The sequence below is a fragment of the Prosopis cineraria genome, unplaced genomic scaffold (genome assembly GCF_029017545.1).
Source record: "Prosopis cineraria cultivar Desert tree isolate PC_DT_omini unplaced genomic scaffold, ASM2901754v1 PC2, whole genome shotgun sequence".
Lineage (NCBI taxonomy): Eukaryota > Viridiplantae > Streptophyta > Magnoliopsida > Fabales > Fabaceae > Prosopis > Prosopis cineraria.
Genome location: NW_026555333.1, coordinates 8,485,353 through 8,510,895, shown reverse-complemented (window position 1 = coordinate 8,510,895; position 25,543 = coordinate 8,485,353). Strand labels below are relative to the sequence as shown.

Sequence of the window (25,543 nt, the reverse complement as noted above, 5' to 3'; positions counted from 1 at the left end):
AAATCAGATTAAATCATGAGTTACTTAATTCAATTTTTTTTATAAATAGGGCTAGATTTTAAATTAGGTTGAAGTTTTATTGTAATTATCCTTTAGTAGCCCCTACTTTCAGGTGATATGTTGTCATTTTGAAATGCCTGTGAATAATAATGTAAAAAATGTAGGAGTACCTTTTATCAAGAAAACGATAATGAGACCCTAGTATACATGGCCCTCGTGAGTCGTGACAATTATGGACTAGCTTCTCTTCGTCAATCTTTCTTTCTATTTTCCCTCCGCTAACTTAAAATAAAATCTAGATTGTGATTAAATTTAATGGTCAAAATTATTTATTTATTATTTATTTTATATTTACTAAATTTTTTTAATAAATTTATTTTATCTCCAATCAAAATAGTCCATATTTAATTTGGAGGGTTAAAAATTTAATATTAAATATATATAACTTTTATAAATTAATTATCTGGATTTACTTTGAATGGTTTGAATTTAAATTTTTTAATTATATTTTTTTTATAAAAATATTTTCTTGAAAAGTGTCGTTGACAGATTATCTTCACTTTTAATATCATTTTTTTAAAATAATAATTTATAAAAAATATAAAAATTAATATTAAAATTGAATTGTATACAGTGAATGCCAACATGTAAAAATTATAAAAAAATTTAATATTAAATTAAATGGTACATATCTTTGGTGAAAAATGAATTTACTAATATTTTTTATTTTAATGAGTATAAAATAAAAATAATTCTAAATCTGAACTATTTAAAATTAAATTTGAATGCTCTAAATTTTTTTAGGTAGTCAAAAGGAAATGAGAAAAAAAGTTAGTGGAGAGCCAAATCCGATCACTGTTCTGCGTTTTTAACGCAGATGGAGGGAATGAAACGAAAATAGCAGACGTAACTAAGGGTGTTCAACTTCATCCATCCCAAGTGATCTGACATCATTTCAATATATTAAGATAAGTTTATCTCGACTTGAAAATAATTGAGATGGGATTTTTTGAAACAGGATGGGATATAAAATTATTATCAGAACATCCCGTCCCATCTGAACATTATATATATATATGTTATTTTTTTATTTTAAGTATATTAATTATATTAAGATAATTTATACTTATATTAATTATATCAATTATAATTTTAATACTTACAATTCTTATTTAAAACTAAAATTTTTTATATTGATAATTTAATGATATTAAGTAAACATGGCAATATCTTTCTTTATAATATATTAATTATATTAATATAATTTATTCTTATATTTATCTATTTAATAACTTTTATTTATAATGTATTTCTTGTTTTATTTTTAGAAGAGTAATTAGCTTAATACATCTCCATTAAAGTAGAAGAATAATGATTTAATGTTATACTTGACTTGCCTATTATTGCTAATCTTATAGCCTAAAGATTACTTGTATTGCTATTATAATGTGTAACTGTGGTTAATGTAATTCAATAATTAACTTTAAATTGTTATGATTTATGTACTTGTGTTGTTTTGATTTTAAACTTAATAAATTATATAATTTAAAATTTTAATAAATGTTATTATCCAGATCTTTCTTCAATATTGCCTGATTTGTCGGGATAGCAAGACATCCCGATTTTGTCCTGATCCCGTTTTGACTTCTAATAAAATGGGACGACTTTCGAGACGGGACGAGGTATAAGACACGAGATTAAAATTTAATCTCAAATTTTTTTTCAAGACAAAACACTGGATGAGAGTATCTCAATCTTATCTCATTTTGTGAATATCCCTAAATGTAATGTGAGTATTAATTACACGTCCCTCTACAAAATAGTGAATAAATCTGGAAAGTGATAGTGAAATTTAACCATTCAGATTCCTCGTTCAAAAATACAATCCCACGATAAGAAACGTTTTTTTCGTCTTTTTTTTTTTTAACCTTCAAAAACTGTCGGTGCCAAATAAAAAATCAATCCCACAAAATGCATAGTGAAGCAATGGGGACCGAGAAAGAGGGAAGAGGATGTTTTCATCTTCCTGACTTCCACCGCGTCCTCTTCCATTCTTTTCGCTTTTTAATTGTTGAATCAAAATTTAAATGTTTTAAGGTTTGATTTTTTAAAATAATTATTAAAAATTTAAATTATAAAAAGGATTAAAAATAAAATTCAAACTATTAAATTTAATATTAGCAATAAAAATAAAAAAATACAAAATTTTATGATACATTAAATTTGGACAGTCCAATAATCTTGATCTAATTATTTGAAATTAAAAAAGGAAAAGACAATGGAAAAAAAAGGGAAGAGAAGAGCATGTTTAGCAACTTGTTTTTGGGACAATTTTTTATTCTCCATAGTAAAACACAAATTATTTAGTAACTTTTTTAAAAAAAGTGTTTTATAGAACAAAATTAAAATATATTATTCTCGAAAATAAAAATATTTTTTAAATATTTTAACATTATTATTTTAAAAAACAAGAAAGAATATAAAAAAAAAATCTGTTTTCATTATTCTTTTGCTTTCAAAAACATGTTCAGAGTCTCTGCATGAATGAATGAACTTATATTGATCAATTATTGATCAATATGATATATAATTGTGCATGCCAAGAAGTGATTGGTGATCGAGGATGATGTGACTGATTACAATAATCAGGCACAAATGTGAAGGACGAATCGTGATCAGCTTAAATGACAATTAGCAGAGACTTCGGGCCTTACAGAAAGAAAGCAACGACATGATCATAATAAAAGCGAGGGCAGGTAGTTATATAAATGATCACCAGGTTATAAAGGAGGCATGATTTTTATCATCATCATTATTATATGCACACCGGCTCTTAGTAAATCTCCTTCAGATACATCACAATATCTGTAGCAAATAGCAAGTCACAAAATTTACATTCATGCATGCATTAATTAGGACCCCGCGCGCAAAAAATCCAAGACAATTTTGTTGAATTCTCCTGCCTTCTCAATTTGAGGCACATGTGATGCGTTCTTTATCAATTCCAATCTGGCTTTCTTACCAATTACCCTGCAATTTTTTGAAGCCAATGACCAGTTGCCTGAGAGATTAAATTCAGCTGTGTATTTAATATGAAATGTCCAGGCCATTTGGACTCAACCTTATAATTAAAATAGTACTAAATCCACAAATGTAATTAGTTATTTGACATGCAAGGGTTAATTATCGAGAAGGTTACTTATTAATTAATAACTAAGCACAAACAAAGAGCAAAAAATAAAAATAAAAATGAAGGAATCAGATCACGTACTGCTTTAGTTCAGTGGCCATCTTTACTGGAAATATCTGATCATGTTCTCCCCAGATGATCAGAACCTCCTGAATATGCATGCATGTGTGTGAGATCAAACCAATTGTGTGTGTATAATAATTAAGCATAACGAGAGGAACCTTAGTTGCATGATAAATTATTAATTAATGATTGCTAACTTGAGCAATGCGCAAACGGTTTACCAACCTGTTGAAGAGGTGACAGGTTCACGGCATCATCCCTTCCGAGCGTTAGTCCTTTCAGAAGCTCCATCTTCTCCTTCTATTTTCTGAATATAAGTTCTGCAACCACAAGTCTAAATTAATTAAGCGTCCATGTGTGGCTCTTCATAAAATATTAACATTGAAAATTACATCTTCTACCGGTCGCGCTTCCTACCTAGTCATGCTTCAAACCATACCCATCACTAAGCACTTTATCGGCTTAAATCTAATCTAATTAAAAAGGTCGAATACTTGCAACAGTACGCTTCACAAATCTTGCACCAAATGCATAATGGCGAAATTCGCACAACATATAATGTTTTCTCAATAATTTCATATCCACATCAGCATATTCCCAAAGTTTCATTCTGATAATTAATTGGTCGACTGTCCAATGAGAGTTGTCTCTTAAGCAGTGAGCACTCCAGTCAATGTCGGTTTGGCTTGAATAAACTCATAAGTATTACTTAGATATGTTTAAAAATTGTCAATTAAGGCCGGCCTGTTAGTGCTAGCCTTTAAAGGGTCAGGATTTAAATAGACTAGTATGGTTAAACCCAATTTTATTTTAGGGCTCTATTTTGCTCAATCAGTCTTGATGGTTCTCAAGACCTTAGCCCCATTTTTTTATTTTTCAATTTAAAAATATAAACATATATGTATTTAAAATTTTAAAAAAATTATTACACATAACATAAGCTTAAAAAAATAAATTTAAGTGAATACACACAATAACAATTTTAAGTCTAACAAAAAATAACATCATCACAAAATCAATATAGATAATAATCAGATTTTACTAACATCATTAACTAAATCTTGATAATTTTTGTTGTCATCAACATTAATATAATTTAATTCTTCTTATTATAGAGTCTTATCAATGACAATAATATTAAGTTTTTTATATATTTTGCCTTCATCTTTGTAAAATGAGGGTAGAGTTTTATAATTAGTATAATATATAATTTTTAATATTAAAATTTCAAAAAAATTATAAAAAGGACTTATAAGCTATCGCTTTTCCTTTTAAATTAAAATATCATTTTACACCTTAAAATAGTTGGGCTCGGTCTTAATTAATAGTTCTAGATGTGTTGTTCACCAGTTAAAGCAAGATCACTCAAATTGTTTTTGCCAGGGAAAATTAAAATAATGAAGTACATTATAAATGCATTGAAAAATAGTCAAAGCTGAGAAAAGAAGAAAGAAGAGGGAAAACTGACGTTTATGAGGTCGTTCAAGAAGAAAGAAGGCAACATATTGAGACGCTTGGACACGGACAAGCCCATCAAATTGCGTAACTGTTTGGGCGTGGCGGGCAACATGAGATCCTCGATCTTGTCTAGTTTAGCCCTTTCCATTAAAGCCGCGTTGTCGCTCTTTCTCATATTAACGCCAGAGCTCGCAATCACCACTTTCTCTACCCTTTCCCCTAACATTTTGGCCAAATGGTAGGCCACGAAGCCGCCATAACTGGTCCCCAATACATGGAACCTCTTGACGTCTAACTTGTCAAGAAGTTTCGCCAGTGAGGCCGCCTGAAAAACCTCGCTTCGCTCACTGGATTTGGTCTTGGAGGCACCGAAGAAGACGAGATCGGGGACGTAGACGTCGAAGTGAGGGGCCAAGAATTGGACTTGGTGGCGCCATTGCCAGATGGCCATCGGCCCAAACCCGTGGATTAGAACCAGGGAGGGCTTGTTGCGGGCGGTTTCTTTTCTGGGGCCCCAGAAATGGAGGGTGGTCTGGTCATCCACATCGATCTTTTGAGAGGAGAGGCCGGCGGAGATGAAACAGCGGCGGAGGTAGCTGCCGTATACAGAGACGATGCTGATGAAAGATGGGAACATATTGATAGGTGGCGGAACCCGGGAACGAGATTGAATTCGGGATCAATTAGGCCATGAAGTGGAGGAAGAAATGAACGTCTGGGAGGGGAGAGAAGAATTGAAACTTTGTTGTGAGGGGTTAGTGTCAGTGTATATTTTGCCCCTTTGCTGGCTTGACTTTGTTAGGAGAAAGGCATGAAGAGTCTCCGATATGCTAGGTGAAAAAATAAAGGGTTAGTCTCGAGGGGGACGATGTCACACACACGTGTTATTCTCGTAATGGTTGATCATTTTCACGGCATAGATTTTTAAAAGGGACATTTTTTTTTTGGAAAAATTATTTTTGATATTCTATAAATTAATTATTGTTCTTTTTCTGACACCTCCTTCCTTTGTAATTTGCGTCGGATTGTATAAATTAATTATTGTTCTTTTTCTGACACCTCCTTCCTTTGTAATTTGCGTCGGATTGATGCTGTAATTTTAGTATTTTACAGTACCGTCCGACGCAATTATTTTTTATAAATTAAATTTTCTTTTAAAAAATAATTTTTAATAACATAAATTGAAATTGAAATTATATTTTATGTTTTAGTTTTTTAAAATTTAAGTTGAACTCTTTCATTTAAAAACGTAGGGCGTTTTTAAAAAGTTAAATGTTAAAAATGTAGAGCTTTTTAATGTTTTTCTTAAAATACCTATAATAAATAAAGTAATTTATATTTATTTTAAAATAAAATATCCTATTAAATATTCTCTCTAGTCTTGTTTATATGGCAAAGAAAGAAAATTTTTATCCTATTTATAAGTTACCTTATTAAATTTTTATCATAAATTTTCTCATTTAATCTCCATTAAATATTAGAGAGGGAAATATATTATTAAATTATATATATTTAATAGTGATAAAATTAAGAAATTATTAAATTTTTTTACAAAGTTAATAAATTTTAAAATTTTTTATGATTTTGGTGAAACATATTGAAAGTAAAATAGGTAATTCGAGCTAATCCCAAACCTACCTAAAAAAAAAATTATGATTAGGTTCAACTGTATGAATTTTTTTAAAATGGTGTGATATTTTAAGTCCAATTTAAATAATTTCAACTCGAATTGAACCCAATCATTGGAATTACTAGCTTTATATGGATATATTATAGGTAATTTTAGGTAAGCTCGACGGGCTAGCCTAAATCTGACTAAAAAAAGTTAAGACCGAGCTTGATTATGTAAACTTTTTTAAAAGGCAAGGTAATTTAAATTCAATCTAAATAAGTTGATCCGAATTAAGTCTGGCCTGTTTGATTACTAGCTCTAGTTAGAAATATCTTATAAATATAACTAAGGAATGGTAAATATGAAAACATCATATTAGTTTAAATTAACTATTTTATTGAGGAAAATATTATATTAAAAAATCTCAAATATTTTAGAATAAATTGTGTTAAAATAAAATAAATTATTATTTATATTTGTATATTCTAATAACTAAAAAACTCTTACACTGCACTGGGAATAAAAAAATATGATTAATAGTAGTTGCTAAAGAAATTAAAAAAATATAGTTATTTTTAATTGTCCTTTTTAAAATAATTAATAAAATTTAACCTCCAGTCTCCTCTCCTCTGTTTCTTTTAAACAATGTGAATCAATGTTTTTGCGTATCGCACGGTTCTAAAATCCCATTTGAATTGCATTTATGCATATTTGAAAACAGGCTTAAAGTTCCAAAAGGGCTAGAAAAATTCAGATTTTTTTTTTTTGAATATAAAACGTAAAATATGTTGGCGTGATTTTTCTTTTGGGCTGACATTGTATTATGAGACAATTTTTTTTTTTGTCTTGCTTACAAATGGTCCATGGAGACACATGAACAATGTCTATACAAAGTATGAAACTTATCAAGCGGACCGAATAAATTAGCGTAGATTAAAACAAGTTGTCAATGTAAAAATTTTATAATATTAATCAACAATTAATAATACTTGTATAGGAACGAGCAGTTGTATTGGAATGGTATTCTCCCAGACATGAATTGGCGCGCGCGCAATAGGACGTTAGCCCCAGCAGAATGTTATGTCTCTTGACGCACATCATGGCTTGATAACAGTGTTAGAAAATTCAGGTTAAATATAGTGTGTGAAACTAAAGAAAGGGGTTATTGGCTTATTTCGGTACATTTGACTTCTTTTTGTGGTAAATGACAAGCGATTATTTCTTGGGGCAAAGATATGTGATCATGAGGATGATTTTGTAATGTAAGTTAGGAGGGTAAAGTATGACAAAATGTGCCATATCACTTTGGTAGATATGAGCAATATTATTTATTTAACGCAGAAGGCGAGGAGATCGAGGGCGTTGAACAAAAGTGAAAGGGACAAAAGTTTGACGGAGAGGGAGAGGGAAATTAGAAAATACTACGTTATTTTAAGGTGGTGGTGGGGGTGGCGGTTGACAGAAATTAAATGGAAGTGAGTGAGAAATTGATGGTGACGGCGGAGCGTGGAAATAAGATACCCCATGTCCATGTCGCTTAGGTTTTCTTCTGAGGGTGACCCACTCCCCGAAATCCCCACCCTTCATTACCAACTCCCCCCATTCTTCTGTTTTCTCCTGTTCAGCCCAGCAGACAAAGTGCAGCTCTAGTTTCTTTTACAATTACATGCACATTGATTTTACCATATTCTTCCTCCGCTCTATACAATGTATTATATAAGTTGTTTTCGGTTATTTTATTGAAATTAAAGCATCACAATTAACTTATTAAATACACTTTAAAATAATTTTTAAAAATATATCCTTATTAAAAATTAGAAAAGATATATCCACAATATATGATGATGCATAAAATTAAATTTATGATGAAAATAAAATTTAAAAATAATAATAAATAACTTTTAATGTGCTTATATTAAGGATTAAATAATTCTCATAAGAGTGCCCTATAACAAAAACTATAAGAAGTGATATTTTAGGCGGTTGGTTGTAGAATCACCTACATTTGTGTATGTGCCTTGAAAATGTTACACTCAATTGTTGGAATATTGGGATATAATGTGTGGTTAGTGTTAATCACATTAATTAGTCATGGACCCTTAATTCTATATAAAGAGTGACATATCATATTTAGAAGTTAGAAAGTTGAAATCCTACCTCAAGAGGAAAGTCAACTTGATCCTCAACTCATGGTTAGTTTCCCAAATGGGGCTTATTCATCACCTAGGTGAGTGATTAGTTTGATAATCTTTCAAGTGAAAGAATGTTTTATAATCATTGTTATTGATTAATGGAAGGTTTTCATCAATATTCTTCTCCTTTTTATTTCTCAACATGGTATCAAGAGCTGGCTGTTTGGGCCTCGTGACTGTTCAAAGGATGATCTACAAGATTTGGGCCAATAAACCAAGATCTGCAGCCCACTAAAATGTCTTCTCCTATTAGCTTTTTTTAAATTACTGCCTGAGAATCCGATGAGTGATTCAGGACCCAACTGGCCCAAAACAAGCATCACATGAAATTTGGGTTGGGCAATCACTCACCATTTGATTTTCACTATCCGTTGTTTCTTGCCGCTTGCCGTCGACGAAACTCCATTAGATACCCTCGGCGGGCACGATTGAGCAAGGGTTCATTTGATCTCTTCATCTATCTAAGTCGCTGTTGCCTCTCCTTCTCTGGCGAAGAAGGTTGTCGAAAAGGGGGAACATCGTTGATGAGTTTAGTGGCAAGGGTGTGATCGGTCAAGTGTGCCAACTCATTGGTGAAGTCAGTGATCTTGACTGCAGCGCAAAGTAAGAGCAGGTCAAGAAATCAGTTTTGGTGTAGTTTGCAGCAAGTGAAATCTTGAAGGCAGCCCAACTGCAGTCTGGTGAGGTTCGAGTCAAGATTCTTTACACTGCTCTCTGTCGTGCCGGTGCTTATCCTTGGAGAGACAAGGATCCTAAAAGTATTTTCCTCTGTATTCTTTGTCGTCAAGCTACCGGCATTGTAGAAAGTGTCATTGTACTGTTATGTAAGCTTGTCATAGTTGTGCACACTTTCCATGGTGGAGGCTGCAAGTGCATTATTAAGTCATGAGCTCTTCGACCAAGCTTCTAGACTAGTCTACTTGGTGTAGAATGCAGTGATGGTTCGAGACTTAAAAATAAAGGTAATTGACTTTACTATGTCAATGGGGATTATTTCAGGTATACAGCACAGTTGCTTGAGATATTCCAGAGGCATGATGTAGAATTTCAGCTTTCATGGATTGTTATTATTGATTTGGATATTCTCTCTACTCAAATAATTGAAGAAATTGTGAGGAGGGGTTCCGGTGACTAAATCCAAAGTCCACTTATCATGAAGCAAGAACATGTTTGTCATGGGGTTAACTAGCAAGTTTCTTATCATCGTTTCAAAACATGGAAAAGTTTCTTTGTATGGGGCGGGTACTGATCAAAGAAGAAGTCATTTAAGTCACAAGAGATCGAGGACTGGTTTGCATAATCACTGAAATGATGCCACGAGTTCAAGCAAGAGAAGAAGTGCAAGTTTGGAGATTTCTTCGGGTTGTTGTTGATGTTCTTTTGTATGTTGAAAATGTTGGTCTATTGACCAAATTTGTGAGTGATCTAGTTGATTAAAGTTGTATGGTAAATATTTCAACAAGTTGTTTCATCCTTGTGTTGTCTTGGCAAGTTGTGCACCTAGAGTTATTGAGGTGTCAACTTGAGGGGATACAGTGTTGGAATATTAAAATATAATGTGCGATTAGTGTTAATCATACTAGTTAGTTGTTAACCCTAAATTCCATATAAAGGGTGTTATATTTTGTTCAGAGGTTAGGAGGTTGAAATTCTACTTGAGAGGGAAATTAACTTGGCTAGTCTTCAAATGGCATTGGTTCATCACTCAAGTAAGTTAATTAATTTTGTAATCGTCCATGTGAAGAAATGTTTTATAATTATCGTTGTTGATTAATGAAAGTTTGTTATCAATATCCTTTCTCTTCTTCAATTTCTCAACTTCAATAATAATTATTATGAAGATTCATGAAAGGAGACCAAGTCATATTGCTCAAAATGTGTGAATAGGACAAGTGGCTAAAGTGAAGAGTTTGTTTTTTAATTAAGTGGAGCGGAGATTATGAAGCAATCCAAACTTGCTTATAGAATAGAGAAGATGCCCCCTCCCTCTAGAAATATCAATCATCGACCATCAGTTATCACTTCACATAACTCTTAGACCCAACGTTCATATGAACATGCATTTATTATAATGTACTTTAATAAATTTAAAATTTAAAATCTGAACAATCTCGTTATATTGTACTCCATGTGGTCTTTTTATAAGATGTTGGGCATATTTTTCACCTAGATTAAGAAAAGTTATTTTATTGTATTATTTGTTAAAATAAAACATGTCAATTTTTCAATTACACCCTTTTAAATTAAATAGATATAAATATTATTATGAAAAATGTAACTGATGAAAACATGAAAGTAGTAGCGGAACCTTGGGTGAAGGAGTAAATTTATTTAAATATTAGTAATGGAAAAACAATTTAATAATTAAAAATTTAATATATAATTGCATATTTTATAAATTTTCTCTATAGTGATTTTATGTTCTAGAATTGTTAAACAATTAGTTCATTATACATCATTTAAGATTCGAATAACATCAAATTTTAAATATCAAATGAGAAAGTACAAAATATTTAAAAAAAGGTGTAAAATATGGAAATTTACATATATAAGTATGCAATTTTTTCTAAGTGAAAGGGCATATGCCTCTTAGTTTACACTTGCCTCCGCCATTGCATGAGTGGGAGACTTTAGTATTTATACAAGTTTGTCATGTTCTCTCAAATTTAAAAATACCATTAAAACTAAAAAGTAAAATGAAACATTATTTCATATATCACTTTCTATTTTTTATAGAGGATTTAAGGACATTCTCGCCTCTCAGCTATTTTCTTAGGAACATATGATATCTTAAATTTTCATGTAATGCAATTTTTTCTTTGTAATATTTCAAAATAGTGAATTGAGTGCATTTTGTTGTTAAAGAAAGTAAACCTTGACAATTAGTTAACTTAAAAACTATATAAAAGTATTTCAAAAATTACAAAAATGATGTAAAATCCTAATTTTTAATTCAAAATTTAAATTAATTAATTAATCATTAATTAGTTAATTTGGGTGATTAAGAGTTAAAGATAGAGTTGAAATAACCGTTTGAGCCTAATAAACCTTTTAAGAGGCATAAAAAGTGGGTTATAGAGGCTAATGGGCTATTTTAGGGCTCCAATTTTTAGGCTTAAGTGATTCTACTAGCTTTGGGTCATTTGCTGTGGCAAATGGTGCAATGCGTTGTGGCAGACGCTGCTAAATTTTAAATCTCAATTTTGTAGCTTAGGTTAACAGTGAGTAAGAATTCGAGAATTTTAAGTAGTGCTCTACTAAGGTTTCACATAGGAGAAATTTTAGAGTGGTTTGAAGCTTTTAAATTGTTAGGTAAGCTTTATTTCTTCTTCTTCTACTGCTACTACTTCCTTATGCACCTTTTTTTTGGTTTTGGCGATGAGGGAGGTACTGTCCAAAGTTATGCTTAAGTTATTGCCACTTTAATGACTTTAATGAAATTTATAGGAGTTGTTTAATGATATTATACTTAGATTTTTGTTGTTCGTAACATTAAATGCTATTAATGAGAGGTTAAGAGCTGACCTTAATATTACATGATCAAGTTTAAATTAATAGGAGTAACTACCAATGATTTATAGCCTTAATAAAAGTTAAATAAACTAATGAAAATGAGTTTTAGGGTTAGTTATAGTCAGCACGATCAAGGAAGGTATCGAGCCTTAATCACGATTAAGGGTCAGTTAATGATGATTAGTCATTAATACTATCTTTGAATTATTGTTGTAGACTGATTGTGTTTACAGCTTGTGTTTGAAAAAGCTCCTTTAAAAAATCCAAATTTAACTCTTGAGGTAGAGCCCAAAAGTAGAGGTAATCGAAAATTTAATTATAATATGTCATTTTATTTGCAATTATACTTTATGCATTATTATAGATAGCTTGAAATGAGAAAAATGAGCTTATAGATGAATTTATTGATTTTGAACTGTTACCTATATATGAAGCATGTCTAGTGATGAAATATTTGGCGATTATATTTATATAGATGTCATATGATATTGAAACATGAATTGCTGAGACTGGTTTGGCTTTGCAATGGTTACATAAACATGACAGGAGTTGTTGCAAAGGATGTTGTAATATGATTTGAATTAACCACGTAAGTTCTTGAAATCATATATATGTTGAATTACTGAGATATGCATGCGAGATTGTCTTACATAGGTTGAATGGACTTGCATGGTCATAATAGGTGAAAGTTCACCTTAGGGTAATACAGGGTATATTAGCAAATCCTTGTGGTATGGTTTCTACTAAGTTTGCACACAGTATTTAGCATGAATAATTACTAAATATGCTTAGTATTGTCAATAACTTATGGGTGTGGCATAGGTCGGGTATGATATTAGGCATCATCGATTCTTAAAGGGGATGGTGTGAATCAGGCAGTTGTAACACCCTGAAATTCAAGAAGAAGGAATATATGGTTTAAGAATGAGTATAAGAGCCTTTAGCTGGGTAATCCCTCACAACTAGAGAGCAGGGTTAGTTTGGTCATATGGGATATACCTACGTAAGATATTAGCCCATGAATTCAATCAAAAGATATAATGTGGTTGTTGTAAGGTTGCTTTTACTAACCCAATACTTATCTAACACACCACTAGTGATTATTAGAATTAACCTAAAAGGATTACCTAACCATAGTTAACTATCTCAAAGCATTTCAAAAGCTTAACTGTACTTTTTTTCAAAAATTGGGGATTCCAAGTTTAAACTTTATAAAATAGTTCAAACATGACTTAATTAAGTTTAAAACAAAGTAAAAATATGTACAAAAGCATATAATACCATTTAGTAGTCAAGAAGTCTCCAAAATAGTTGAAAAATATCGAGTGAAAGAAATAACAGAGGGATATAGTGCTGCAGCATGTGCACATACACCACAGCTTATTCCTCTCTGTGTATATGCTGTAGTATAGGCACCATGCATTGGGTACAGTACATAAAATTTTGATAGTAACATGTTGTCATTAATAGCACCTGGGGACAACTTCTGATGTGTCTCATTTCTTCATCTAATATCCTATCAAAGTGATCTAGTTGTTCATTGAAAACTCTTTTTATAAACTAGCTAATGGTATAAGTTTTACTCTCAAAGAATTTCACACAAAGGAGTTAGACACCTAAACACCATTTTCATACTTTCACACATTTTCACATAATAAGGGTGTCTAGAACCCATCACAGATGCCAAAAGTCACAAACAATTCCTAAACTGCACTCATAGACTTAGGACTACTTGTGCAACATACCACACTCATCAAACAATACATACTTATTATTTTTAACTCTTAACCCCTTAATATCAAAAATATAAAGGAGATGTTCACATTGTATAAGCTCAAAATGTTCAATCATCTATGACATCACAATTTTCTTCCTATACTTGCACTAGTATTTTTGCTCTATTGTAAATAATTACACTTACATATAATGACTTGAAGGCTAAAATACAACAATAAAATCATATAATTTCTTATAGTGCAAATGCATAATCAAATGCAACTGTTAGTTGATAATAATCCTTATAATTACACATAAATCAAAATAAGATAGGAGGCTTTACAATAGAAATTCTAGACCCATAAGCCTTCACAGCTTTCTATTTTTCAGCACTCGAGCTAGGGCCTATCAAATGTTAAGTATGCTGAATTGATGTTTAGCATACTTAATGAATGCATGAACATAGTATCATATATTAAATATGATCAATTCATTTAATGAGCTAACACTATCAATTTAGAATCTTATATCACAACGTACAATGCCATAATAATAACAACTATACGAAAATGGCATAATCAAATATCATGACTTATCACAAATTTAACAACTGTAACACCTTAAATTTTAATAATTTAATTAAGTTTAATTTGGTAAAATTGATGTAGGGAATAACTAAAGAGGATAAAAGAACTTTTGGGCTTGGTAAGGACCTTAAGATAAGGGTTCAGGGTTGAGTAAGGGCCATGTAGGCTAAAAGGGAGAGAAAATGAAGGTATGCAGTTCTGTACCACACGTTGCAGCATGAGCATGGTCTGCTACAATGCAAAGGACTGAAACAAAGATATAAAATTTTTTTATGCCACACGTCACAATGCATGGTCCATTTTCTGCAGACTTAAGTCATGAATTAGTGTTAAAAACAAAGGAAAGGAAAATAGAAATGAGAGGAATGAAGAGAGCTTTGCTGGGTCATAACTTTAGGAAGGATTTGAAGTTCTCAATCACCTAAGGCAAGGTTTCTAAAGCTCTTTCCTTCCTTTTTCCTCCATTTTCTTAAAGATTTAAGTTAAGGTTTGAATAGAGATGATGATTTTCAGTTCATATAGGCTATAATTCTAAACTTATTAACTTAAATAGAGTTAATAGGAGTTGTTTAGATTGTTTAAACCTAGTATTGATGATTTTATAAGTTTAGTTGTCAAGCCTCATTAATATTCAAAAATAGGGCATTAAATGTGAGTTATGAGGATGGTTAGGAATAGATAGAATTAATACACCCAATAGATAAGCCTATATGTAAAAAATAAGGGTATTAGATATTTTAGAAGTAAAAAATGAGTGTTTGAACGTGTGTATTTGACATTGTTGATGGGTTAGATGTGATTAATTATAGATTAATCATTCAGGCATTGTATTTGGCTTGGAAAGCAAGCTTGGAAGTAAGTTATTGAGGGGTAAGCTTTTGACCTCTCAAAGGTTTGAGGTAACCGAGAAAACCCTATTTTGAATAGTTATTTATTAATTAATTTTTTAATATTAAAATGCATTAATTGCATGCATGATTGAATTGTAAATGTGAAAGCATGTTCTAAATTATGTGACGGTGTGTAGATCTTGTTTTGACTTGAAATGTGCAATTGGATTCAAAACATTTTACAAGTAATGTCATGTAATTAAAATAAGAAGTATGTGATATAGATGTGATGATAGCATGGTTGTAATGATATTTGAGTACTATATATGTAGCTAAATAAGAAATGGAAGCATGTTATAAAATTGAAAATTGAAATGGAAAATGATTGCAAAAATAATATTGATACTCACTTGGGTAGCATATTATTGTAAGCCCAACGTGTTAATATTCAAATAATGAAATTGTAAAATGAGTAAGTATTGTACATTACATGATCAATTGGCAGGAGTTCACTAAGGGAAAGGAATAGATAAAGTCTATATGGTATATATAGCTACCTTCCGGTGCACAAAGGCTAAGCCTTGTCCTACTATTTGTTGATAGACTATCTTATATTTTATCGAGGGACTAGAGTCTAGCTATCTCCACATGTTTATCAAGGAAATTAGCTTAGAGTATACGACACCTTAGAGATTCGATAGTAGAGGAAGCCGTGATTTGAGAGTGAGTTTTATGATCTTTGACCGGGTCACATCTCATAATTAGTGAGTTTAGGTAGTCTAATTACACAGACAAAGCCCTATTTGATATTATAGCCTATAGTTTTAGTCAGAAGATATAAGTATGGTATAGGGTGGAATTGATCATGCATATGTATCTATCCGATATGTCATATGGTTGTTAAGTTTATGGCCAGTTGTGATGGTGAATGTGCCATTGTCACATGATTGTCTGAATTATGATAATGAGTAGGGAAATAATAAAGTATGTCATTGTCATATGTCTATGTGTTTTGTGGCAATGTACTCCTTAATTTGAGATGAGATATGTGAAAATGAAATAAATTATGGAATAATAACATGTATCACATGTAATTGAATGTTTTTGAGTAATCAACTCACTTTATGTGTTTAAATCAATTGATATAGAACTGTATACGGTAGGTATACCTTGGTTACTGAGTAGTTAGTTTTACCCTTCTCTTTCAATATTTTACAAGCCCTAACTTTGATGTGAAAAGGAAAAAGGCTCTAAAGACTTAGAAATTTAAGTATTCCTACTATAATGTCTCTTTAATTTGTTTATATTATGTAATGATTAAGTTATTTCCAATTAGGTTATGTTTTGTATACACTTGCACTTATTGATGTTTATGTTTTTTAGGAATGTATTTTGAACCTTAAGATGTTGTTTATAAGTTGTTTAATTGTATAATAAGACCAAAATATTAGTGTAAATGTAGGGATATTCATTTGATTATAATTGTGAATGTTGATTTTGAAATGTAATGTTAAAGCTTCTCCCTTCTGTTTTTGGTATTAAAGGGATTAAGGAGTGAAATTTTGATGTTGTGATGTAAATGTGCATGGGGTGTATTGTACAAGTAGCGCTAAGTCCTTTAAGTATGATCTAGGTATTGACACCCTTAAGTAGTGAAAATTGTTTACTTTGATTAAAAGTTTAACAAGTGCTATTAAATTTATTTTAAGCTATGAAAAGTTGGGATCTTATTTTTATAAATTACAAACTTGGTAATATAATTTGGGTTAGGCCCTTAATTACCTTAAATTTAAGTGCTAAATGTGATTGGATAAGGGAGACACTTCAACAACCATGTGACATGTTAGATAAACGCATGATCGAACCTCCTTTATATCCTTCTTATACCTTTAGACTGAAATTGTAGGCTATAATTCAAGTAAGGCCTCATTCATGTGAATGTACTACCTAAGCTCACTAATTGTGAGGAGTGACCTTGCTAAAGATCACTATACTCATCTTTGACCATAGATTCTCCCATTAAATTCTTGGTATGTCGTAAACCTTAAGCTAGGTTTAAGTTTCTTGATTCCAATGATTGGTAGGCATTACCATATGGATTTTATCTACTCTTCTTCCTAAGCAAACTCCTATCAAAACGATCATGTAATGCTTCATGTTTACATATATACGTGCTTGTAACTCACAATAATGAGCTTGTTATTTTAAAAGCTTATTATTTTAAATCATATGATAGACTAAAGCATGTGAGCATCATAAATAATTCTCCTCTTAATCATAAATAGTCACAAAGCATGTCATCACTTTTCTCATGTACTTTACATCATGTTAGTACAACAACAACACAATTATCTCATATTTAATAACATCACATTTTAACAAAATCTTAGATTCAATTTGCACATATTCACAATCATGGAATTCAATCATTCATATCAAGTAATTCATTTCTAAAATATATATCAATTAACAAGCAATTAAATAGAAAAAATTTTTTCTGGTTACCTTAAACCTTTAAGTGATCAAAAGTTTACCCCTCTATTAATATTACCAAAGCTTGTTCTCAAGGCTAAACTAGCGCATGGACAATTAGTCATGTCTAAAATCATTAACATCACCATTTACACAACTTAAACTTTCCATTTCATTACTTTGACAACCCTAACTTCACTTCCATTCATAAATACTCATACTCATTAGGCTTATTAACTCCCAACAAACTCCTACCATTCTCATTTAACTCATGTAGGACTATTAATGGCTATCATTATTACCTAACAACCATATTCATGGCTCTTCAACCATAATTTTCATCTATAATAATGAGCCCATCCTCATGACACATAAAACAATTAATACTAAGATTAAATAACTTAAACAACTTTTGTTAATTTTATTTAAGTTATTGGGTTTAGACTCGTAATCTCTTAGACCGAAAGTCACTCCTAATCATCAAACTCTAACCTCAAAACTTCTAAAAAAAGGAGAGAGGAAGGAAGAAAGGAGCTTAAGAAATTTACCTCTTGTGTTTGCTAGTTTCAAAATACTTTAAAAATCCTTTAATAACCAAGTCATAGTAGAGCTCTCGAGCCTTCTTTGTCCCTCTCATCTAATATTTATGTTCTCTCTCTCTTTTTACATTTGAACAAGACCTTATCACTGTCAGAATTTGGCTGTACGCTGCGATGCTTATCAGACGTGCGGTGATATGTGATATAGAGAGGGGGGTTCCTTCTCTTTTTTTTTTTGCTTATTACACCTTTACATGCGGTGCATGCACCATAACATCTGGCCTAAAGTCATTCTTCCTTTTTTTCTCCTTTTTTGAGGTCCAGGTGACATGACTTCACTTAGGACTCGAACATAGGGCTAAAATCATAGCCCAAAACATTCATTAGTTTTCTTTAACCACACATCACATTAATTTACTTAATTATCCTAAATTAGTCTGATTAAATAGAAAGTTAATTTTTTGAATATTATAGTTGCATTGATCACGAGTAAATAAGTTATATGTTATAAATGTGATTAATGTATAGTTGCCTTATGTGATATTATTTGCTTACTTGATTGTGGATGCCACATCTTATTATATTTTAATTAAATTATTTGGTTATTGAGATTGTTTAATCTCACCCCATTACTTATTATCTTTCTAGGAGATATTAAGGCAAAGGAGAAAGGGGAAGATTCTGAGGCTAAGCGCTAGAGAGTAGCCTTGTAATTATCTCTAGTAGCTCTTGTGTGTACTGAAATATATTTACTTTGCTAACTTCGGATTTGATTGTGTAATGTTAACCATAGATCATTTCCATGTGAGCTCTAATCGTTGACCTGGGCATTTTAGGTCAAGGCCTTATGTTTTTAAGAGAAGGCCTACCATGCAAATGCGTGCATGTTGAGGAGCAATGTTTAAATCTAAATAATATGAGTTATACATGATTATGTGTGATTGTTACATGTTTGAGTTTATTCAATTTGTGAATGGCTTTGCGGAGGGGAGACACTTAGTGGGGTGCCTTTAATAAGGGCTTGTATGGTACTAAGTATTTCAAGATTCTCATTTATTATTGGTTTGATTATGAGACTAGAGCCATCAGATTATTTGGTAAATTAGGTGCGTGTGGGCACTTAGATAACCTAATTGAAGGTCTAGGCAATTAATTAGGTGCTTTGAAAATTAGTATATATTGCTGGATAATTCTGTGTTGATAAAGGGCTTCAGCTGTGGTGGGTATGTGCTTAGCCACAATAGATGTATCATGTGGGTTAGCTACGGTGGAAAGGGTTATAGGCTGTGGTGAAGTGGTCTTTATACCACTTGTCGAGTCGACATATATTAGGCTAAAGCGGATGTGGAAATTGTGGTTGGCAACAGTAGATGTGAAGTGGGCCACAACAAATGTGCTGTGCAAGATTAGTCACAATGGATGAGCACAATTTCACATTAATGTTTGTTTTGACTTTGTTTCACCTATTTCTCAATGCCAAATTCCATGTTTTTGCAGCCCCTTTTCAACTTTGATTCGAAATAATTGCCAAGTGTTACCATTTTAATATTTAATTTTAAATGATTTGAGATCCCATTGTTATTCTCCAAATCCTTTCAAGGGCTTGTTTAATTATTGGTAGCCACAATTGATTCATAATTTAAGCATTGGTTGATTAGTGAGTTAAATCGGGTTAATGATGGAGGTCATTATCAAAGACCTATAAAATTACACATAAATATTCTATAAGAAAATTAATATCAATTAATAGGATGCAAATGTTATTTCTTACCCAAAAGGTTAAAATACGATTTTAACCGGTCATTATTTTAAGAACTTAATCAATATTAATTTTCTTATAGGATATTTATTATAAATTTTATAATTCATTTTTGTAAGTTTTTAAGTCATTTTTTAATAATTTTTTAGCCAACTAGTTGCCAAATTTGATTTTTTTTTTAATGGCAGGGTGTCTAGTATATGATTTTCAAATGTTAGAGGGAAACACATACTCCTAAACAAATAGTTGAGGAACAAAAATATTCCTTGACTCTTTAATAAATCACCTTTTTTGAGTACTTATAGGTATTTTTTTATTGTGGACAATTCTATCAGACATACTGTTGAGCATTAAATGTAGTTATATATTCTAGTGAGAGTTTAAATTTTAATTTATTACGTTGAAAGTAACTAGTCCCTTCTACTGTAAGTTGGTATTTTTGTAAATCACCTGTAAAAAGCAAGGGATGGACTGGCACTGAATCCAGCCCCGTGGACATGAACGAGCTATATGAACTATAGGGGAACATACGCGGCGGCTTTAAATTTGCAAAAGGGCAAACATGAGAGTAAGAGACAGCGAGGACTGGAGAATTGAAAAACATTCTGCGGATCATGTGTCGGAAAGGAGAAGCTGTTTCCAGAGTTTGCGTAATACTACATCCTGCACGCATAGACCAACAGATAGAGGGCACGATATATTCAGTCCGTGAACTACAAATGGTGTTGCAAATTTATATTAGAACTAGAATTGATCTTATCCCCAACGCTCCATGCAAAGTTGAATGCGCGTTGTTCATTCAAAGAATGTCACGCGTGGGGGGAATATCCTATCCTACCACAAACTGACACCTGTCCTTTCGAAAAGGAATCAAAGCCCCAGGCATCAGGATATCTGGATATATTGCTTTGGACTCACGTTTAACAAAGATTTGCCTCTCTGGACCCTGCTGCTGCGTCCTTATTTCTTATTATTTAAATCTAATTCTGATAATGCTGAATGGCCCAATCATTCTGCAAACCCTGCACTGCCCTCTCAATACCAGCAAGAATCAGCACGAGATGAAACATCTAAGGCGGCAGCTTCCTCGCCACCACTACATGCTTTTGTATTATATCTTTTTTTTTTTTTGGTCCCCACAACTGCCATAGCTGAATTTTTATTCTCAGCCGGAACTAAAAATGCACTCGAATTTTTAATTTCTCGTTAAAGAATACGTAGAAGATTAATGTACTATCAAATTTGCTGCGCTCTTACTTTCTACAGATTACTATTATTTATGGAACTGTTCGCTGGGAATAAATCAACCCAATTGAACAAGCGTGAAAGGTTCGTATTCACTATTCAATTCCAGAACTGTAGTTATAACACGCACGTTTGCGTAGCAGCCTAGCAGGGTGGTGCAAGTTGGGAATGCAGGCCCAAGGTTACTGTACTAAACGGTTTATTCAACATCTTCCTTCACCTACTACAAGCCCTGGATAGATGCAGGACCCACTTTCCGTTGTCCTCGCTCCATTAATCTATTGTGCCTCCTTCAGTCCTTCTAGACCTTTTTTAATTATAGCAAGGACAAAACTTACATTTGGTCACGTTAAGAGTTATATATATATATATATATATATATTCTCCCACGCTCTTCCACTATTCATTAATTCCTTTTATTTACGCATTAGTGATGGAGGAGCATTTTCTGGGAACATAACCCAGTATGCAATCAAAACCCTTGCAAAATGAACCCATTACTTTATATAATTTAAGTGCTAAACAGATATGACAGTAGTAGAAATTATTGTATACAGTCTCTATAGGTATGTATGTATGTATTCGTTCATCCTTTGATTAGAACGAAGCAGAGCAATAGTCAAACAATAATTTGATTTTTCCTGACGAGTTAATTCTACGGTGTCTCGCATATTCTCCATGAAGTGGTTGTGGTTAGATTGATTTGTTCACCCTTTCTTTTTGACTCTATTGGCAGATGCCACCATATCTGTTTTTATTTTCTTTTTAATTATTAGTACTGTTTGTTGGTTCAATAGCTTCCATGAATGTTCAACCATTTGGAATCCAGGCTTGAACTTGTCTGCTTCTAGAATGTGCATATGCCTAATTAATCCAAATATTAGCGCGCGAGCATATGATGGTTTAATTTAATTATTTATTTATGGACCTGATAATGCATTACTCAGAAGAAAAATGAGAGCAATGGCAAACCCCATTCTGATAATCTGATCAGCCTCGTCCTTAATTAAGCGCTACAAGTTAGAGCCTATCCTTGACCTCCACATTAAGAATTTAAAAACAAGAATCTGATTGTCAAGTTGCTAATGTCTGATATTGACATCCTAACCATAAACACTCTAGATGACACTACCAACCAAAAACTGGGAAATATCAAATTCTTAGCACACGATATACATTAATCCACGACATGCCACTTTTCTCTTTGTTAAAACGTGGCAGATGTCCACAAGATACAAACTCTTCGATGTGTGCAACAAAGATATGATGATGGACTTGTTGGTTTATTAGCACTCAGGGGAAAAAAAATTCCTATCACATATCTTCAATACTCGGCGACGTTCCAGGAGAATGTACATCAACAGCTGAACAAGCTCCACTAGTGGACGGCAAGGGATGAAAATGGAAACTATACATGTGTTCTTTGATGTATGGAGGGTGGGGGGGAGCTTAGGGTAACATTGAAGTCAAGAGGTAGGCAAGATACTTGACTACTAATTAATTGAAGATATACGTTCATAACAATGATAATAAATGTTTTAAAAAATAAAAGCGAGTACAAATAGTTATTAAATGAAATATCGTTCATGCACATAGTGGAACTGTTGGCATTCATTTGCAAGAGATCAAGAAGTCAAGGAATCTCTCCCAGAACTTCTCTCCTTAAGGTGGTAGGTGAATGCACGTATTATATATATTTCTCGGCCTTCACTTCAATATTCCAAAGTCACAGTTTTTTTAAAAAATCCATCTTCGACGCCGTCCTTGTGATTAAACTACTTTGAAAGGTCTGGTTAGTGAAAAACACATTGCAAAGGTCGAATATCGTAGCATTGCTCATACCGGTTCCAGATGACTAAGAAGATCACATGGAAGTCTATCATCTTCGTCCTAAACTGTTACAGGACTGATTACCCCCCGTTGCAGGAAAAACAACCCTTGAAACAAGGTTCATTCCAGAGGCTATGCCTCTCGGACATAAGCAATTCCAGCTCGTCTCAGGCCATTGACGATCTCTCAATTTCTTTGGCTGGTTCAAAACTTCACATATTCAGCCTAGAGGAGCTTAGGGAGGCAACCCATAATTTCTCATGGAGCAATCTGCTTGGTGAAGGCGGGTTTGGACCCGTGCACAAGGGATTCTTTGATGACAAACTTAGGCGTGGATTGAAAGCCCAGCCTGTAGCTGTCAAACGCCTCGACTTAGGTGGCTTGCAAGGTCATAGGGAATGGCTGGTTAGCTTCCTCAACCAATTGACTACAATTTATTAGTTTCTTTCCTAGTCACCAATCAATATTAAGGTTGCATGCTTTTTAATGGAATAAAATAACCCAGAAAGAGCTAGTGAAATACGGATATTTACAGCACTGTTCAATGCTTGCTTCTCTAGGCAGAGATTATCTTCCTTGGACAGCTGCAGCATCCGCATCTTGTAAAGTTGATTGGGTACTGTTATGAGGAGGAGCATAGGCTTTTGGTTTACGAATACATGCCAAGAGGAAGCTTGGAGAACCAGCTCTTCAGAAGTATGTTACTTTTCTTTCTTCTGCTTGTTCCTTTTCCCCCATCAAATCAAAATAGAAAAGAAGCTGAATCTTTCTGATTACCTGGAAGCAACAAACTCAAATCTGCTGGTTCAAAGAGAGAAACTAATTTCTTATCATAACTTTGCCTGACCCTGATTCCGTTGTTTTAGGATACTCTGCTGTCTTGCCATGGTCAACCAGGATGAAAATTGCACTAGGCGCAGCTAAAGGCCTGGCCTTCCTTCATGAAGTAGATAAACCAGTAATTTACAGAGATTTCAAAGCTTCAAACATTTTGCTGGACTCGGTAGGTCCTCTGCTCTGCCATCTCTGTTCTGACTTCTGAGTTCTCACCATATCTGCGAATTTCCCTGCCAATACAAATTCACTTCATAAATTTCTATTTCTCAAACACAGGATTACACAGCCAAACTGTCAGATTTCGGGCTGGCAAAGGATGGTCCAGAAGGGGAAGAAACACACGTAACAACACGCGTGATGGGGACACAGGGCTATGCTGCTCCTGAGTATGTCATGACTGGTCACCTGACAACGAAGAGTGATGTGTACAGCTACGGAGTGGTTCTGCTAGAATTGCTAACAGGGAAGCGGGTGGTGGATAAGAACAGGCCAAGTAAAGAGCACAGCCTGGTGGAGTGGGCAAGACCAATGTTAAGGGATCCTAAAAAGCTGTATCGAGTTATAGATCCCAGACTTGAAGGCCAATTTCCTGCGAGAGGAGCTCGGAAGGTGGCTGCCCTGGCTTACAAATGCTTGAGTCACCACCCAAATCCAAGGCCCACCATGTCCGATGTGGTGACGATATTGGAGACACTTCAGGGCTTTGATGATATTTTCGTAGGACCTTTTGTGTATGTTGCCGTAAGTGAAGGCCAGAAAGAAGCATAAAATAGTCATATATAGTGTACCAGATAGTAATTTTTTTTTTATTTTCGCATTTTGGTCTGTAAAGGATGTGTCGATTTTCATAATTATGAAGCTGGACGTAATCAGCTGTATACAAATAGTAGCTAGGAACTGAGAACTGCACCAAGGGGAATGCACTTTGAGGTGAAATTAATATTGCCCCTTCGAGATACAATTTGTCAGAAGGGGTGAACAAGATTTTCAGGTTTGACAGCGTACACAATAATTCAGTGCAAGTTTGGCATAAAGCTTATACCATTTATATCAGCCCAAAAGAGGCGTGGTGAGGGAACTTTCGAGTTTTTATCAGCTTGTGTAAGAGAAAAGACAAGGGTTAAGAATGATGATTAAAAGGTCCTTTCTGGTAGCCACAATTGGCTATAGAGGGAAGGAAATCGTTATTCTTGTATTGTTTATTGGTTTGAAAAAGTAGAAAAGAAGCTTTGGTCATTTGGTGAGATGATTACAGTAAAAAGCGGGTCATGGCCTGGCTATGTATTTTTCCATGCGACGTAGGAACCCACATTGGATGACAAGGACAGAACAGCTTAAGGAGAAGTAAGCATATTACTGTGATTCAATCACGTTCATCCGAGCGAGTGAATGGAGAAACACTAAACCATCCATCACTATTCATAAAGTCATGTTTATATTATAATATATGCATGTGTAATTAATTTACAAATTAGCTTCACATCACGCATACCTACCTCCTGAGAGTTGCATCGCGTATTACACATCGTGTGCGAAGCGTGGGTGCGGGAATATTAGCAAATTCCGCAACCGCTCAACCACTAATGCTTGATTTTTCCCACAGCAGCCATCACCCCTCATGCCAGCATCTTCATCTGTTCTTACTGTTGAATCTTCTAAAATAACATTCATGATCTTGTCTTTTTTTTTTATATATATAC

At 33.0% G+C, this 25,543-nt stretch overlaps 2 protein-coding genes across 2 annotated transcripts; one reads left to right on the top strand and one right to left on the bottom strand.

The window, feature by feature from the left end:
* Nucleotides 1-2,805: 2,805 nt before the first annotated feature.
* On the bottom strand, nt 2,806-5,506 carry LOC129303892 (uncharacterized). Its single transcript, XM_054943462.1, is given in 5 exon segments — nt 2,806-3,030; nt 3,272-3,339; nt 3,479-3,555; nt 3,558-3,573; nt 4,722-5,506. Coding segments are annotated over 5 exon segments (906 nt in total). The 5' UTR covers nt 5,349-5,506; the 3' UTR covers nt 2,806-2,912.
* A 17,407-nt stretch (nt 5,507-22,913) lies between these two features.
* Nucleotides 22,914-24,855, top strand: LOC129303655 (serine/threonine-protein kinase RIPK-like). The gene is made up of 4 exons (XM_054943109.1): nt 22,914-23,411; nt 23,567-23,702; nt 23,873-24,009; nt 24,120-24,855. Exons 1-4 carry the CDS (start codon nt 23,028-23,030, stop codon nt 24,609-24,611), a joined length of 1,149 nt encoding a protein of 382 aa, XP_054799084.1. The 5' UTR covers nt 22,914-23,027; the 3' UTR covers nt 24,612-24,855.
* Nucleotides 24,856-25,543: the final 688 nt, after the last annotated feature.